This window comes from Palaemon carinicauda, chromosome 20 (genome assembly GCF_036898095.1).
Source record: "Palaemon carinicauda isolate YSFRI2023 chromosome 20, ASM3689809v2, whole genome shotgun sequence".
Lineage (NCBI taxonomy): Eukaryota > Metazoa > Arthropoda > Malacostraca > Decapoda > Palaemonidae > Palaemon > Palaemon carinicauda.
In genome coordinates, this window is record NC_090744.1 from 45,204,176 (window position 1) to 45,222,090 (window position 17,915).

At 46.4% G+C, this 17,915-nt stretch overlaps 1 protein-coding gene across 1 annotated transcript in view; it reads left to right on the forward strand.

Annotated features, from left to right (window-relative positions):
- The window catches only part of LOC137660321 (uncharacterized), a 275,741-nt gene that overhangs the window by 220,567 nt on the left and 37,259 nt on the right, over nucleotides 1–17,915 (forward strand). The window contains exon 10 of the mRNA XM_068395140.1: nucleotides 9,275–9,443. Coding sequence (XP_068251241.1) covers nucleotides 9,275–9,443 — 169 coding nt within the window. The remainder of the gene's footprint in view (nucleotides 1–9,274; nucleotides 9,444–17,915) is intronic.

Sequence of the window (17,915 nt, forward strand, 5' to 3'; positions counted from 1 at the left end):
ATTGAATTCCCCTACCATGAGGTTGTCTTCTACGGGATCAGAATCGCCCAGGTAGGTAGTACCTTCGGGTATTACCTCACCTAAAGGACCCTTGCCCCTCCCCTGCTGTCCTTTTTGTGTTGGCCTAGCCTTCACATACCTTGGCCGCTGTTCTACATTCGACCCTATGGGTAGTCTGTAGGATTGGCCTGGGGTCTCCTGCCTGCCGCCGGCTGCCGGCAGGAGCCCCCCTCTGTCTTTTGAGTGTTCTTCAGCCCTCCCTTGGTCTGCCTTCCATATCCATGCTACCAATATGGATGGGATATGGTTGGATGGAAGCCCAAATCTAATTCCCCCTTCCATTTGAACCCTCATTCCGGATTTAGGCCGGCAAGGCTGAGCCTTTGCCTTCCTCCATCCTTCTTTTCCTTTGCCTTTCCCCATTTTGGGCCAACTGCCGGCAGCCATGTTGGATGCCTGCCGGTAGTTAGCTCTGCCACCACTTGCCTTGGGCGCCGTTGATTGACGACCAAAGGCAATAGGCATGCTCTGACCGGCCGCCGGCAACTGTGTTGTCTGCCGGCAGCCGGCAACCCAAAGTCTAGACAATTTATCGCCGGCTGCTGCCGGGCCCTTCTTGATAGAAGGTCCCTCTGGCTGCCGGCGACCTGCCTTCCATCACCCTGAAGGCAGTGCTTGCCTTCTATATCCCAGAACACGCCGGCCTGTGCCGGAACACGGCAGTACTGGCGGCATGCCGCCGGCAGTCATTGCCATAGCAATGGGGAGCCCATTGTGAGACCATCACAATTAAGAGAGCGATTCTCTCTGCCTTTCTAATGGTTATCAACCATTACCAATTCCCCAATATTGATTAAAGAAGACAGTGTTAAGAAGACACCTTATATCCAAGGATATTCTTCCTAAATTCATTAAGAATTTAATACTCAATATTGAGGGAGGTCACAGCAATGGGCTGGACAGGAGACACAGTAGGTGTCTTTTTCTTCATCTAGCTATATATTTTTGAATAAATATGTATGATGAAATCTGAGAATTTCACCGAATACTTATATGCTTTTCTTTCTTTACAGGAGGAGCTTCCCAAGTGCCTGAACAACTTCTGCAGGGTCCGCAGTAGGAACTTCTGCGGCCATGACATGTGCAGGACCCACGCTCGCTGCGCAGTCACGAAGGGATCTCTTAAATACTGGGACCCACAGGTATGTACGGTTTGTGACAAACTGGTTAAAGAGGCTTTTGATGATCAAAAGTCTACAGAGTCTAGGGATGCAGCAAGAGAGATGCTGCGCAAATGGGTTAGGGGTTTTCAGAAGAACACCTCTGGCCCATATCTTCCTAATGAGATGATGAGGGCTTGTCTGTTCCCTAGGGCATCTTCGGATGCAGTTATTCCCCAGGCTCAACCTGAGATTCCCCTCGTCCAGATTCCGATAGAATCTGTCGTTTCGGATGCCTTGCAGGGCATCCAGCTTGAGGACAACATGTTGGTTGTCTCAGAGGAGACCGAGCATAATCTCCTCGTTGAAGAATTGGAACAGGAGGATGACGTACCCCCTGAAGGCGAGACTGATGAAGCCGAAACGATTTTGGTTTCTCCTGCGACGGTGGCCGAACCGGTGCCTTCGACCTCTTCTTCTGCCCCCCAATAGGATTCGATCACGAGCACGCTGCACTCTCTTCTTTCCATGTTCCAGGACATGCAAAAGAAGTCGTCGGAGAAGAAGGCTTCTCTTCGGACGGAGATGCACCAGGGACCTTCCTGCTTTCTCTGACGTCAATCCTTGCAGATATGCTGAGCATATGCCGATGTCAGGGGGAAGATCTTCCTCTCCGAGAAACTGGGCACTGTCCCAGTGGACGATGTAGAGTTCTGGCCCAGCAAAGGGGCCTACCCGGATTGCTATGTCTGTCTGAGGACGGAGCCTTCGTCCAAAGAGGAGACAGAGCCAAAAGAGGTCATCGTTTTTTACCTCCCCAAGGCCCAGGCCTTTTTCTCAAACACCTTGAAAGAGAGGGCCTTTACTAATTCCAAGGTGCCGGCTCTCAGCAAAAAGCACCCTTCCTTTGCTGCTGATCCCTCTCGTGCCTTTCCCTTTATGGACAAAGGGTTTAAAGCTGCCTTAAAGGCAGTGGTGGTAGGGAAACCCTGTCCTACACTCGAAGAGTGTAGACCCTTCTCCCTTGCTTTTCCATCGGATGACAAGGACTGGAAAGATGTGCATAACACTTTCACAGTCGGGAAGCTGGAGGCAGACATTGCCGGACGTCAGTTCGGCGAAGACCTCCCCAAGCTGTCGGACTTTCTCCTGCGCAGGGAGCAGGAGACAAAAGAACATCTTGCCGCCTCTATGTCTCTGCAGACGGGACTAGAAACGATGGCAAGCATATCGGAAACCCCAGATATGTACATGATCTTCGCCAAGGCTCATTTGGCGACGGTCACCAAAGACCTGTTCAACTTTATCAAAGCCCTTAGGGCTTGCAGAGAATTCGTGTTCGCCTCGGCTGCAGTGAGGCACGAACCGAGGAAGCTGATAGCTTCCAACATCTGGGGAAAAGACCTTTTCCTAAGCGAACTGGTCAAAGAGGTCGTGGACAAAGGCGCTTCGGAGAATAGGAATCTCCTCTCCAAGTGGGGCTTGTCCTCCAAAAGGAAGTCTTCCGCTGACGAGGGTCCCCAGCCGAAAAGGAAGACGAAACGACCAAGAGTGCCCTCTCGTCCTCGACAACAATAGCTTCCCATGGCCACGGGGCAACAGACTGTAGCACAGCCAACCACCACCTTCCAGCTGGTTCCCCAGACGGTGGCGACACAGTCGCCCGCCTTCACCTCAGCTTTTGAAAGGTAGTCGCCGACTTTCAGGCCGAAGTCTCAAGGTTCCTTTTGAGGATCCTCTAAGCACCCCTCCAGAGGCAGGGGCAACAGAGGTGGACGTGGACGTGGCCAAGGAGGTAAATCCTCCAACCAGCACTCCAAGTGAGATGCTACCGGTGGGAGGGAGACTTCTTCTCTTCCGGGATCGTTGGACCTTCGATCCCTGGGCCCATAGCCTAGTCAAGAATGGACTGGGGTGGAGTTGGAACAGAACTCCACCCAACTTCCCTCAATTCTTCCAACACTCAACCCCCATATTGGAAGAATACGTTCAGGAACTCTTAAACCAGAGGGTTATAAGAAGGGCGAAGTCCATAAAATTCCAAGGAAGGCTATTTTATGTTCCGAAAAAGGACTCGGAAAAGCTCAGAGTCATTCTGGACCTATCACCACTCAACAAGTTCAGAATGCTGACGCTTCAACACATAAGGACCCTTTTGCCCAAACATGCATTCACAGTCTCCATAGACATGACGGATGCGTACTGGCACGTTCCAATCAACCGTCAGGTTTCCCCCTACCTAGGGTTCAAGTTACAGAAAAGACAATACGTCTTCAGAGCCATGCCCTTCGGCTTAAACATAGCCCCAAGGGTATTCACCAAGCTTGCGAATGCAGTCATTCATCAACTACGCCTAAAGGGAATCCAGGTAGCAGCCTACCTGGACGACTGGCTGGTGTGGGCAGCATCCAAGGAGGAGTGCACACAAGCCTCCAAGGAAGTGATCCAGTTCCTGGAACACCTGGGATTCAAGATCAACTTGGAAAAGTCTCGTCTTTCTCCAGCTCAGAAGTTTCAGTGGCTGGGTGTCCACTGGGACTTACAGTCACACTGCCTTTCCATTCCATCAAAGAAGAGGAAAGAGATAGCGGGATCTGTCAAGAGACTCCTTCAATCCGCCAGGATATCAAGAAGACAACAGGAGTATGTGTTGGAGTCCCTCCAGTTTGCCTCAGTGGCAGATCCAGTGTTGAGAGCACAATTAAAAGATGCATCAGGAGTTTGGAGAAAATACGCATCAATTGCTCGAAGAGATCGAAAGAAGCCCGTACCGAATCGTCTGCGATCCCCACTCAAGCCATGGTCAGAGGTCAAGAACCTAAAGAAGAAGGTACCCTTGCAACCACCTCCACCATCAGCCACCGTTCACACGGATGCCTCAAGAGAAGGGTGGGGAGGCCACTTTCATCATCGGAAAGTCCAAGGAACCTGGTCTCCTCTCTTCCGAACCTTCCACATCAACTTTCTGGAAGCCATGGCAGTTTTTCTCTCGCTGAAAAAACTGAAACTTCGCTGCTCGATCCACATTCACCTGGTCCTAGACAGCGAGGTTGTAATGAGATGCCTCAGTCGACAGGGCTCGAGATCGCCTCATCTGAATCAGGTAATACTGGCCATCCTCCCTTTAGCGGAGAAGAAGAGATGGCACTTGTCAGCAGTCCACCTTCAAGGATTCCACAATGTGACGGCGGACGCTCTTTCCAGGTTCAACCCAGTAGAGTCGGAATGGTCCCTAGACGCAAGATCATTCTCCTTCATCTTACGCAAAGTCCCAGGACTGCAGATAGACCTCTTCGCAACGAGCGACAACAAGAAGCTACCCCGGTACGTAGCTCCGTACGAGGATCCCCTAGCGGAAGCAACGGATGCAATGTCTATAGACTGGAACAGATGGTCCAAGATAGACCTGTTCCCTCCAACCAACCTTCTGCTGAAAGTCCTCGACAAGCTGATATCCTTCCGTGGGACAGCAGCAATAGTGGCCCACAAATGGCCCAACAGTGTCTGGTTCCCCCTGGTAACGGAACTACGCCTGAAGCTGATCCCGTTGCCGGAACCAGTTCTGACTCAGCAAGTGCAGAAATTGACTGTCTTTGCTTCATCACTGAAGTCCCAGAACCTTCATCTCATGATTTCTCACCTTGGCAGTCAAGAAAAGGTTCGGGATTTCAAAAGACAGTATCGACTTCTTAGAAGAGTACAAGTCGAAGTCAACAAGAAGACAATATGAGTCTTCCTGGAAGAAATGGGTCGCCTTCGTCAAGGCAAAGAAACCTAAGGCGATTTCTACGGATTTTTGCCTGTCCTTCTTCATCCATCTCCATGAACAAGGTCTAGCAGCCAATACGATCACTACGTGCAAATCCGCCCTATCCAGACCAGTGCTTTATGCCTTCCAGGTAGACTTCTCTAGCGAAATCTTCAACAAGATTCCCAAAGCCTGCGCTAAACTTCGGCCCGCAGCCCCTCCTAAGCCCATTTCATGGTCTCTGGACAAGGTTCTTCACTTAGCATCAACTGTGAACAATGAAGATTGTTCACTAAAAGACTTGACTCAAAAGGTGATATTTTTATTTGCGCTAGCCTCGGGAGCCAGAGTCAGCGAAATAGTGGCCCTCTCAAGGGATGAGGGCTACATTCAGTTCACAGACTGAAGAGAACTGAACCTCTTTCCGGACCCAACGTTTCTCACCAAGAACGAGTTGCCCACTAAGAGATGGGGTCCCTGAAGAATCTGCCCTCTGAAGGAAGAAGCATCCCCCTGCCCAGTAGAATGCCTAAAGGTCTATCTTCGTCAAACTTCAGACTTTAAGGGAGGTCAGCTTTTCAGGGGAGAAACATCAGGTTCAACATTATCCTTGAAACAGATAAGGGCAAAAATCACTATTTTATTCGCAGAGTGGATCCAGACAGTACACCTGCAGGTCATGATCCGAAGAAAGTCGCCTCGTCCCTTAATTTCTTTCAGACTATGTCGTTTGAAAGCCTTCGCGCTTATACTGGATGGAAGTCATCCAGAGTCTTCTTCAAACACTACGCGAAGCAACTACAGGAGATTAAACATTTCACGGTAGCAGCAGGTAGTGTTCTGAAATCTGCCACCTGACCTCTGCAAAGAACAGTGCACTATTTGGCACTTTATAATGAAGGGTGTACACGATAGACTCTTAAGGTATATCATGTGAGTAATGTGTCTAGTGTTGACACTATTAGACTGTTCTAACTACACAGGTGACATTCAGCATAATAGACCAACACATGTGCCATGCATATTTATATGCATAGTGTTCCTTGTAACAACAGAATACATAGTGAAATCTTTACATATTTCCCATAGAGTGGCTTGTGTACCCTTTTTCAGGTGAAACTTTATTTATTTCTGTTATTACCAATTATGCTCCTATGCAGATTCACTCAGCATAAACTGAAATTGTAATTGATTGTTACAACCTTGATTTCTATTTTTACTTTTGTAATAAACAATAGTAGGAATCTTTGCGTCTCATTTCGCCCCAAATATTCTAAACTTTATATATATGTCAGAGCATCTTTTGATCCTATTATTATCTAGGAAAACACCAGGAACTGAGATTATTACTGTTCCGACCAACCAGGTAAGGTCTTATTGTACTAAACTGTCTATCTTACTGAACTAAGGTTTCCTACATGCGTATAAACCTGTCTCTCTCTATCAACATCCAGACTTGGGAGGTTCTTTAGTAACCTACACAGATCAATTCCATCTAAGTACAATCTATGCTTTACGTATATGATGATACTAATATACAAACTGTTTGCTAGTCTGTTGCTTGAACTCACAATCCTCGGTTTTTTCCTAAAGTCTACCCAGACTCTTCCCTGTAGGGGGCAGGAAGCACTGACATCCGATATGATCAGTTGAATGACGTTTTTAACGGTAACGTCAAGAGTGTCTCTAGGTCCTGAGGGCCAAAAGGAAAACTTGTCTCGAGATAAATGGCACTATTGAAAATCCACAGATACATTAATGCTCTAGTAAACTTCCATCAGCACGACATGGCCTGAGCCCAAAAAACGGATTTTGAGCGAAGCGAAAAATCTATTTTTGGGTGAGGTAGCTATGTCGTCCTGATGGCCCGCCCTCCTTTTGACAAAGGATAATTTCCTTCCCTAATATACTGTATCTGTTACACCTACAAAGCTACAAAGAATGGCTAGATGGCGCCACGATGCGGCAGGGTGGCTCCTATTTACAGTACAGTAGGAGCGTTGCCTTAATAACGGCTCTCCTATATTCTTCCCACTTTTCCCCTCGAAACGAAAACACTATTAGGGGTGTAGATAGCTATGAAACGTGTCAAGAATACGTCCTCTGATTTTATGCGATATCTTCAAGGGATATTTGCTCCAGGAGTTAGAATTCTGGATACCTTTGGTAAATTCTCTGGGATATATCACTGTAGTCAAATATAACCTAGGAAGCTACCAACGAAGGAACTTCCATCAGGACGACATGGCTACCTTGCCCAAAAATAGATTTTTCGCTTCGCTCAAAATCCGTTCTTTGGCACCGTCGTTCAATTAGTTCATTATGCATGTTGCATAAGATTTTTCATAACTCTGACCATCCTTTACATTCAGATCTCCCTGGACAATTCTATCTTGGTCATAGTATTAGGCAGGCAGTTAATTCTAATAGCCAGGCCTTCTCCATCATGAGGCTCAATACTATACAGTATTCTAGAAGTTTTATTCCAGCTGTTACCAAGTTGTGGAATGATCTGCCTAATCGGGTAGTTGAATCAGTAGAACTTCAAAAGTTCAAAGTTGGAGCAAATGTTTTTATGTTGACCAAGCTGACATAAGATTTTATAGTTTATATATGACAAATCTGTTTTTGACGTTGTTAATAGTTTATATAGGACATATCTGTTTTGACGTTTCTACTGTTTTAGAATAATTTATTGTTAACTTGTTCTCATCATTTATTTATTTCCTTATTTCCTTTCCTCACTGGGCTATTTTTTCCGATTGGATCCCTTGGGCTTATGGCATCTTGCCTTTCCAACTAGAGTTGTGGCCTGACTAATAATAATAATAATAATAATAATTATAGGCACTGAAGTTAGACTCGCAGGTCTGTAGTTGCCAGGTTCTTCTTTTGGTCCCTTCTTGTAGATTAGAGGAACATTGCCTATTTTCCATTATTGTGGTGCCTTTCTTTTGTTGGCTGTCTTTTGGAACATTTTGTAAAAGTGTGGGGTTACGTCTTCTAGTTCTATAATCTCTCTTAGATGAATATCATCTGGTCTTGGTGCCTTTGACTTACTGAGTCCTTTTATTTTCTTTTTGACATCATCCATTGTAAAAGTGATTTTATTTAGTGGTTGTGGTCTTCATATTTGTTAGCTGTTTCAGGGAGAGTCGTTGATTCTTCCCTAGTGAATACAGTTGTTAAATATGTATTCATCAGTTTTGCTGTTTCCAAATTATTTGTTATAAGATTACCCTCCAAGTCTCTTAATGGGCTAATGTTTTTTTTTTTACACACACACACACAAAAGAGAGAGAGAGAGAGAGAGAGAGAGAGAGAGAGAGAGTGTGTGTGTGTGTGTGTGTGTGTGTTTTAGTGACATTCAATAGTGCCTTAACATTAGGAATCATAATCATGGGTCTCCCCAGCAGTTCATCTGTCTCCCTTTACTAGCATCCACCGAATCCTCCTCTGAGTTTATTGTGACGTAACATTATTTATTATATCTTCTCCCTCTCTCTCTCTATCTCTCAAAAAGAAAAAACTTATAATTATATATGTACAGTACTTGTACTTCACATGAAGGTATATGGTTTTTGTAGAAGTATAGCCTGCGTGTGATTTTTAATGTTTATTTTGTGTATAGCGAATATAAAAGTAATTTTATAGCGATAAAATCCAACCCACGTCAACAATTACCTGATGTCTGGTATTTGTAACCAATTAATGATGTAGTGTATGGTATTACTGTACTGTAGTGTGTTTATGGCCTCCATGTCTTTTTAGTCCTAGTCATGCTTCCATATTTTATACATTTTTTGATATCCTAGATTATGACTTAACAGAACAGTAATGCCTTTATAAGGGCTACCTTCATTGCGTATGTACAGTATTGTATTTAGTTGTGTTCTGACTTCCGTCAAAATTTTACTCACACCATGGCATAGGAATGGATCTTTGTTGTCAACTGAAAACCAGTCTTCATATATAATTGTGGAAAATGAAAACACCAAGGGCAACTCTCATGGCATAAATCATACATGAATATTTTCATTTGGTTTCCTATTTCCCCCCAACCTCCTTTATTTGATTAACCTTGCACCTCTGATGAATATGATCATTCCTGCTGAATTTTTCCGAATGTTAGATTTTGATGTGTAAAGAATTTAATCCTAAAATACATAGTATTATATTTATACAATTTATGTAGGCATTTAATTTTTAGGGGGAAAATTAATTTGCCTTTTGCTGTTTTGATCACAAAATTCATAATGAGGCTTTTTATAATTGATATTCCAAGATTTGCTTTAAGAAAAGAAATTTTAGATGATATGTAGCCTATTCTTTTCAAAGCTTGAGTAATATATGCTTGTGTTTTCAGGGAATATATCCATCGTGTAGGAAGGACAGCTCGTGCTGGTGGAAAAGGCAAAGCTCTTCTGTTCATCTGTGAAGAAGAGAAGGGATTGTTAGGTTTGCTTAAAAATCAAAATGTACATCTCAAATTGGAGAACTGTTCTTGGGACAAGTCAAAAGATCTTCAACTGCTGGTATGTGAAGATTCCTACTACATTTTTTTATCAATATTTTTAGTATTTTGTATTGTCTTTTAAGTTGACATATTTTTGCTAAATGATCTAAAGAGTGCTTATTGAGTATTAGGAAAATCTTTAATTTGAGGCATGAAAACAAAAGTGAGATTGCCGAGTTTTTCATTAATTGAGATTATGGGTTGCTTATAGTCAGTATTTGTAGCTTCACACTACGTACTGTTGACACTTTATGCATTATTATATTCTATAGTCTATATAATACAATTTTTTATTTTCGAGTCCTGATGCACAGGTAAATTCTTCTTCACAGAGTAAAACCTTTTTTTCTAAATGTTATGCTACCCTAAAGTTGGGATGTCACTAAGTATAAAAAAAAGAATACAAAATTAGAATGTTTCTTCAAGATTATCATGCAAGGGCCAAAGAAAATTGCTTGATTCAAAATTATTGTTGTCTTATCATGTCATATCATCTCTTCTTATACTTGTTGAACTAGTTTTTAACTATGATGGATCTCTCTCTCTCTCTCTCTCTCTCTCTCTCTCTCTCTCTCTCTCTCTCTCTCTCTCTCTCTCTCTCTCTCTCTCTCTCTCTCTCTTTTTTTTTGCTCATAATCCATATCCTGTTGAGAGACATTGAGGGAAACCAGTACGTCCTAGACTTCGCCAGTGTTGTCTACTGTACAGTATTACAATATACGCGGACGGTATGCCAATATTGTATTCAAGACAGTATGATATTCTTTTATGTTTAGAAGTTTCTGAAATGAGTCACTCATCTAAGCTCCTTATTGCTGGTTTTAAGAAACAAATAATTTTGAGGTAGGGTGGCATTCCTAGGGCAAGGGGAATTTGCTGTGTTTATTAGAACGGAGGACACTGCCTCTCATAATTCCTGCTATGAATGTAGATGTCAGAGATTCAGGTAATAAAAGTTTGTGGCAGGCGTAGCAACTTCTATTTGTGTTCATTCTACCGGAATGTAGACATGGATGATTCTGTCTTTGATTGTCTTCTTAATATTATGGCTAAGGTACAAAAAGGATATTGAAAGGTTTCTTTTGTTTTGTTGGTTATTTCAATGCTCACTATATGGAGTAGTTATATTTTGTTTCACTTACTGATCACCATGGTTTAAGAGCTCTGGACTTTGCCTTTGAATCAGGCTTGAAGCAAATGATAAGTAAAGCTACTCTCAAGTCTGATAACTGCTTGGACCTAGGATACACTGTCTCCCCTGGCGTTATAACAAGTAAGATTGGTCCTCCAGTTAGGACATATGATTATGCCTTAATTTCTTTAGTTGTGAAGACTGAGCAGCCTGTCCCGGATGTGTCATACTTTTGTGAGATTTTATAAAATCTCAAGCTAATTCGAATGACATTTTGAGTGATCTTTTGAACTTGAATTAGTCACAATTCTATAATAATGTTGAGCTTGTTGCTCTTTTGATTTAAAATCTGGTCAGCAAAATTGAAAGTCGTATTCCTTCATGTGTGCCAAAGTACCGAGTGAAAGAAAAATGCTGGTTTAATGTTTGTAGACATTCTTTTTTGGAGAAGCAAGAGGCATATCATCTTTGGAAAGGTAACTTTATAGATTTGACTTGGAATAACCATGTTCAGCACAGAGCTTTTGCTCAGAAAGTTTATGCTCCAACTGAAAAGGAATACAATTTAATCATAAAAGAAACCCTTTCTGGTATAACTCTGGAACATGAGTGGTAGGCTGTCCATAAATCAGCACTCTTGGGTGTACACGTAATAGTTCCTTTACTTGACTCCTTTACTAAACCAGATACTGTCACTCAATCCAAAGAAAAAGCAACCCTTTTGGCTAATATGTTTGATAGTAAGCAAAGTACAGTAATGCCTCACAACAGGAAATTAATTAGTTGTGGAGTGGCGATCGTAAAGTGATTTTTTCGTGTTGTGAGTCGCATTTCACATGCAAATTGCCAATTGTTCCGTAACCGAAATACAAACCACGCTATTTACATGGGGTATTACTTTCGGCGTAGCTGAAATGGTGAGCCATTAAATTCTAACGAGGGTTAACTACCCCCGCGCTAGTTAGCGAGGGGGTAGGGGAGGGGTAGCTAGCTACCCCTTCCCCCCCACACACCGGTGAACTGATTCACTTCGCTTTTGGCTCGGGCGGTGGGCAGACGTGTCTATTCCCGCCCTCGCTTGGCAGCCATTAATGTTTTGTCTTTACTTAATTACTGTACTTACTTTTCTTATACTTAATATATATAAACATTCTTTATGTTTATGTATATATTTGAGTATAGAAATTAGTAAGTTTCCTTTTCAGTGTTGTGCTGTGTGTGTAGTGTACGTCAACGTCACCGCTTAGTTACAGGCCACCGCGGCACTTCTTGGGGAACCGTCTCTTGGTCCTTCGGTCGTTCCTTCGGCTTCCGATATTCGGCCGCCGTGGGGAATCGTCATCGCTGGACTTTCTCCATTCATCTGTTTTCTCCGCTGTTCCTCCTTCCCTGCGGGGAACTTGGACTCTCAGCGAAGGGAACGTGGGAGTTTAGATGGACTACGGTCTCTCTCTACTCGAGGTCGTTCACCCTTTTACTACTACTACGTACTATTACGGTAGCTTCTTTCCCGTTGCGGGTTGAGTTGCTATTCCGTTTATTTGTCTCAATTATTTTCATTGAGTCTAATTGTATTTTTTAACTTTTCAGCTTCTATAAAGAACACTTCCCCTCGGGGTTCAGTTGTTCTTACTTTGTGAACATTCTTAAATGAATTACATATTTATAATTCTGTACTCCGCCCTCCCCCTTCTCCCGTGAATATCAGCGGGGGAGGAGGGCGCATACTTGATTTGTAATTCTTATGTTCTATTCCCTCGGGGTTTCTCTGCGGAGTTCCTCCCGGGGGAATTTTTGTTAACTAATTATTTATTTTATTTTATCCAGTAACGATCTGGTTTCTTCGTTTGAATAATGTGCCAACAAAGCAGAGCTGCCCTGTTTGTGCCTTGGAAGTCTGCTCTTGCTGCCGCCTCCCTAGGACGTTGTCATGGCCGTGTTCCCTTCTCTTAGAAGTTCTCCCGTGACAACTGTCAGCTCTTTAGTTCATCTTAGAACGCTCAGGAGGTTCGCCTCCAGGGGTGGGTAACTTCCCATCCGAGGGAGGTTTCCTTCCCAGGTATGAGTTTTTTCCCCTGCAGGGGGGGAACTTCTCTTACCTTTTTAATTCCTGGATGGTTTTTTCCTGGTCCTCGGGCAGTTTTGCTCTTGGTGCTGAGCGACCGCTCTTGTAACCATGCTCAAGGGGCTGAGCGGTTGCAAGTCCGGACCATGGAATTTCGTGCGACTATGCTCTTGGGGCTGAGCGGTCGCACCTGCAGCTATGCTCAAGGGGCTGAGCAGCTGCAAGAGCTTGTGACCTCTCTCGTTCGTGAGAGAGGCCACTCATAAGGACTCCTCTTCGGAGGATTTCTCCTTATAGGTCAGCTTGCTGATCCAACGGCCCTATGGGGCGCCATCATCTGTGTCTTCTAGTCTCTTCTACAAAGTGTTCACCTCTCTCGTTAGCGAGAGAGATCACTCATAGAGACTCCTCTTCGGAGGACTGTTCCTGTTCAGTCCAGCCAGCGGTTCGGGACCTCTCCGTAGTTCGCCATCTCCTAGTCCTGCTGACCTGTCGTCTCCGTTCCTGGCCTCTGTCGCTGTGGGCGCCTTCGCACCCCGTTATCCAACGGACACCGGTCCCTTCGGGGCAAAAGGGGCTTTCTCACACTGAGTAAGCCCCTTAAGTGCCAGGTATCGCCCTGCGCTCCGTTTTCCTGCTCGCTCGCGCGCAATTGCGCGCAAGCGCTCGCCTACTGTTCCTGCTGTTCCTGAGAATTCCATTCAGAGGAATCCTGTTCCAGTCCTGATCGTCCTTCATCTTAGCGCTCTCGCGCGCCGATGATCTTTCTCGCCAACGATCTTCTTTTGCGCGCTAGCGCCGACAACCTTCTTATGCGCTAGCGCTGACGATCTTCTTCGCGCGCTAGCGCTGACGATCTTCTTCACGCGCAAGCGCCGACGATCTTCTTACTCGTGCAAGCGCCGACGATCTTCTTACTCGCGCAAGCGCCGACGATCTTCTTACTCGCGCAAGCGCCGACGATCTTCTTACTTGCGCAAGCGCCGACGATCTTCTTACTCGCGCAAGCGCCGACAATCATCTTTGCCGACGATCTTCTTCACGAGCGCGCTCCCTCTACCAAGGTGAGACCTTCTCCCACCGCACCAATGGGAGAAACCTACCTTGAGCAGGAGAATCGTCCCGTGTGAGGGAGAGAAGAGCCCTCAGACTTCTTTGTTTGAGTTACGTATCCCTCCTAAGAGGGAATCAAAGGACTCTTAAGAGTTCCCCAAAGTAGAACCTTGGGTACAAGTGACTTTGCTGCCAGTTCACCAGGAGGAGAGCAGCATGATCCAGAGCACCACTCCGTGGAAGAGCCTTCCAGGGGAGTCTCTCTTGAGAGACTCTCTAGCCGGCAGGTAACATTCTCGACAACAGTTCCTGGGTCAGGAAAAGGTCGCGATTTTGCCATACAGGCCACTTCGTGGCTGGATGTCTGGCTAGGGTCTCTGGGCATTCTGCTGCAACCCAAGGATCTGTCCAAGGAGAGCATCAGGAAAGCCCTGGAGACCTTCCTCCTCTCGGGCACACGTACCATCGAGTTTCTGGCCCACCAAGTTTCGAACTTGTGGGCAAACTTGATCTTGAAACAACGTGATGCAGTGGCCGAGAGGTTCCACTCGAAGGTTCCAGCCGTGGATACCTGTAGGCTCAGACGCTCTTCCATCTTGGGAAAGAGTCTGTTTGAGTCCAAGGGTACAGAACAGGCAGCTGAGAGGTGGAAGAAATCGAACCACGAATCTCTTCTCCAAAGGGCTCTTACATATAAGCCCTACAAACCTCCAGCACCTCAACAACCTCGCCATTCCAAGACGAAGAAACCGGTTGCGGCAGCAAAGACGAATGTGTCCAACCAGGAGCCCTTTTCTGTCAGAGACAGGGAAGGCGTGAAGTCCTCCAGGGAAGTCAAGAATCCTAGAGGGAGTGGCCAAGGCTGCGAGCACTAGGATTGGCAATCCCCCTGCATGTCAATCAGTGGGGGGATGCCGGCAAGTTGCGCATTCAGGTGGCAGCAACTAGAGTCCGATTCCTGGACGATCTCCGTGATCAGTCAGGAATATTGCGTCCCGTTCTTAACGTCTCTTCCTCCCCTGACAGCGATTCCAGTGGCGTTGAGCTCCTATGCCATGGGATGGGTAAAGGGGCTAGCCCTTCGGGCAGAATTCGAGACCATGCTCAAGAAGAATGCTCTCCAGGAGGTCGTCGATGGCTTCCCAGGCTCCCTCAGTCGACCCTTTCTCGTAAAGAAGGCGTCTGGAGGCTGGAGACCCGTCATCGGCCTCGCATCTCTGAACAAGTTTCTCAAACAAACTCCGTTCAGCTTGGAGACAGCAGACACGGCCAGGCTTGCAGTGAGACCGCAAGACTTCATGTGTACACTGGATTGGAAGGACGCATACTTCCAGATCCCAATCCATCCGTCTTCCAGGAAGTACTTTAGGTTCAGCCTAGACAACAAGATCCACCAGTTCCAGGGGCTGTGTGCGGTCTCTCCACAGCACCTCAGGTATTCACCAGAGTGTTCACCCTGATATCTTCGTGGACAACACACAGGATCGGCATCCTGTCTCCTCCGCTATCTGGACGACTGGCTGATCCTGGCAGACTCGGAGTCGACCCTTCTTCGACACCGAGACAAGCTTCTGGGACGTTGCCAAGATCTAGGGAGCATGGTAAATCCCGAGAAGTCTTCTCTGCCTCCATTTCTACGACTGGTATATCTAGGCATGATATTGGACACCAATTTCCACAGAGCCTTTCCATCAGACGACAGGATAGCAAGGCTGAGGAGGGTCACAGATCCTTTCCTCGGACGAGAAGAGCTGCCAGCCCAATCGTGGTTCCTCCCCTACGGCACCTTTCCCCCTTGACCCGTCTGGTTCCAAACGGCCGCCCTAGGATGAGATCCCTGTAATGGCGGCTCAAGTCCCGGTGGGATCAAGGCCTTGATTCCCCTGACATTCTGGTCCCTATGGGTTCGGCAGAACGGATGGACCTTCAATGGTAGGGGACGGAGCTAACCTTTGAAGGGGAGTGGATCTTCTCGTCCTCCCCCCGGATTTGATGCTGTCTTCGGACGTTTGAAAAAGAAGGGTGGGGGGCCCACGTTCTGAACCACAGGATCTCAGGCCTCTGGTCAGAACCAGGAAAGTGCCTCCACATAAATCTGCTAGAATGAAGGCCGTATATCTGGCACTTCAACAATTCCCACAGATCCTGAAGACTTGCTCCGTGGTGGTCGTGAGCGACAACACCACGGTAGTGGCTTATTTCAATAAGCAGGGAGGTTCCTTTTCACAACAGCTATCTCATCTTGCAGTAGAGATACTGAGATGGACCGAAGTCCACTCGGTTCCACTATCGGCTCGCTTCATTCCGGGCAAGAGGAATGTGCTCGCTGACATTCTGAGCAGAGCATTGCAGATAGTGAGTACCAAGTGATCTTTGGATCCGCTAGCAGCCAACAAAGTCATGACTTTGTGGGGTTCCCCGACGGTGGACCTGTTCGGGACAGACTTGAACTTCAAGCTTCGGCTACACTGTTCCCCAGTCCTGGACCCCAAGGCACTCTGGCAAGATACCTTCCAACAACGATGGGACAACTTCGACGTTTACGTCTTCCTACCGTTCGGTCTGATGAGAAGGGTACTCAACAAGACCAGACTATCGGTCAACCTGTCAATGACCTCAGTAGCTCTGCTATGGCATCATGCAGAGTGGTTCCCGGACCTTCTGCAGCTCCTGACGGAACTCCCGAGAGATCTTCCTCCACGACACGAGCTACTCAAACAACCACACTACAACATCTTCCACAAAGCCATAGCATTGCTTCGGCTTCTTGCCTGGAGACTATCCAGCATCTCCTCACAGAGAGAGGCTTTTCGCAACAAGTTGCGGAAAGGATGTCTCGACACCTGCGAAAGTCATCTGCATGGGTCTACCTGGGGAAGTGGAGAGTCTTCTGTGGTTGGTGTCGTGGAAGGTGTATCTCTCGTCTCGATGCCACTATCCAAGCAATAGCGGAGTTTCTTGGATATTTGCGGGAAGAAATGCGCCTTTCGGCCTCGGCGGTGAAGGCTAACGTTAAGCCTGGCCTTCAGGCTGAAAAGAATACACAGGTAACGTTCAGGTTCGTCCTTGAGTTTGTAGCTAAGACTCAAAACCCTGGAGTTCCGGACCCACGATTCGACTCCTCCAGGGTTTCGAGTCTCTGTTCTGTAACAGATGACCCAGACCATCTCCTACTATGCCCAGTAAGGAGTCTGAGGCGTTATCTTAAAAGAACAGTTGCACTTCGTCCTCGCGTGCAAGCTCTGGTTGTGAGCACAGGAAGGACGAAGAGGAGGGTCACCAAGAATACCTCTCAGCTGGGATTCGAAGGGTCATCCATCATGCCCTGAATCCGGACCCTCCTCCGTCATGTCACCCTAGAGCGCACGATGTCAAAGGCATTATAACGTCCCTGGCATTCAAGAGAAACTTCTCTGTGACGCAGGTGCTACAAGCTGGAGTCTGGAAGCGTCAAACGACCTTCACAATCCACTACCTGCAGGACGTGACCCACAGGAGCCTCGATACGTTTTCTATCGGCCCTGTGGTGGCTACACAACAGCTGGTCTAACCTCAGGCTCCTTAATGGACAGGTAGCAGAAGGTTGAGGGCATTATTACCTGGTATTAGACTGCATGAATGAAAAAGTATGTCTGGCCCTTACTCTTTTCTTCATCCTCCCCTCTCTTGGGGAAAGCAGCATCCTGGGTTCTCTGCATAGCTGACCTCAAACCGCTGCAGGTAAACCATGCTTCCTTGTGTTCCTAGTATTAACATGATACTGTTGCGTCCCCCATACCCTGACGAGGTGGTATTGGGAACGTCCTAGCCTAGAATTCCATCTAAAGGACTTCAGGTCAACTTCCTAGGACGAGTCACACTTCATTCCTTCATACACAAGCTTACGTAGGCCGCACGTTCCTTGTGAAGCAAGGAACTTGCGAGGTGCAGGGACTCCTTTTCTCGAGTGCTGCTCACTCGTATTCTGAGTCCCCGGGTAAAGCCAAAGCCAGTAAGGCTGGGACTTTCCACCCTACCTAAGGGTTAAGTCACCCCATGTAAATAGCGTGGTTTGTATTTCGGTTACGGAACAAATGACAAATTCGGAGATAATTTGTATTTTTCCAAACCATACAAACCTCAGCTATTTACACATATTTGCCCACCAGTCCTGTCCCCCGTGAAGTCCTACCTCTAACCGAAGTGAATCAGTTCACTGGTGTATGTGGGGGGGAGAGGGGTAGCTAGCTACCCCTCCCCTA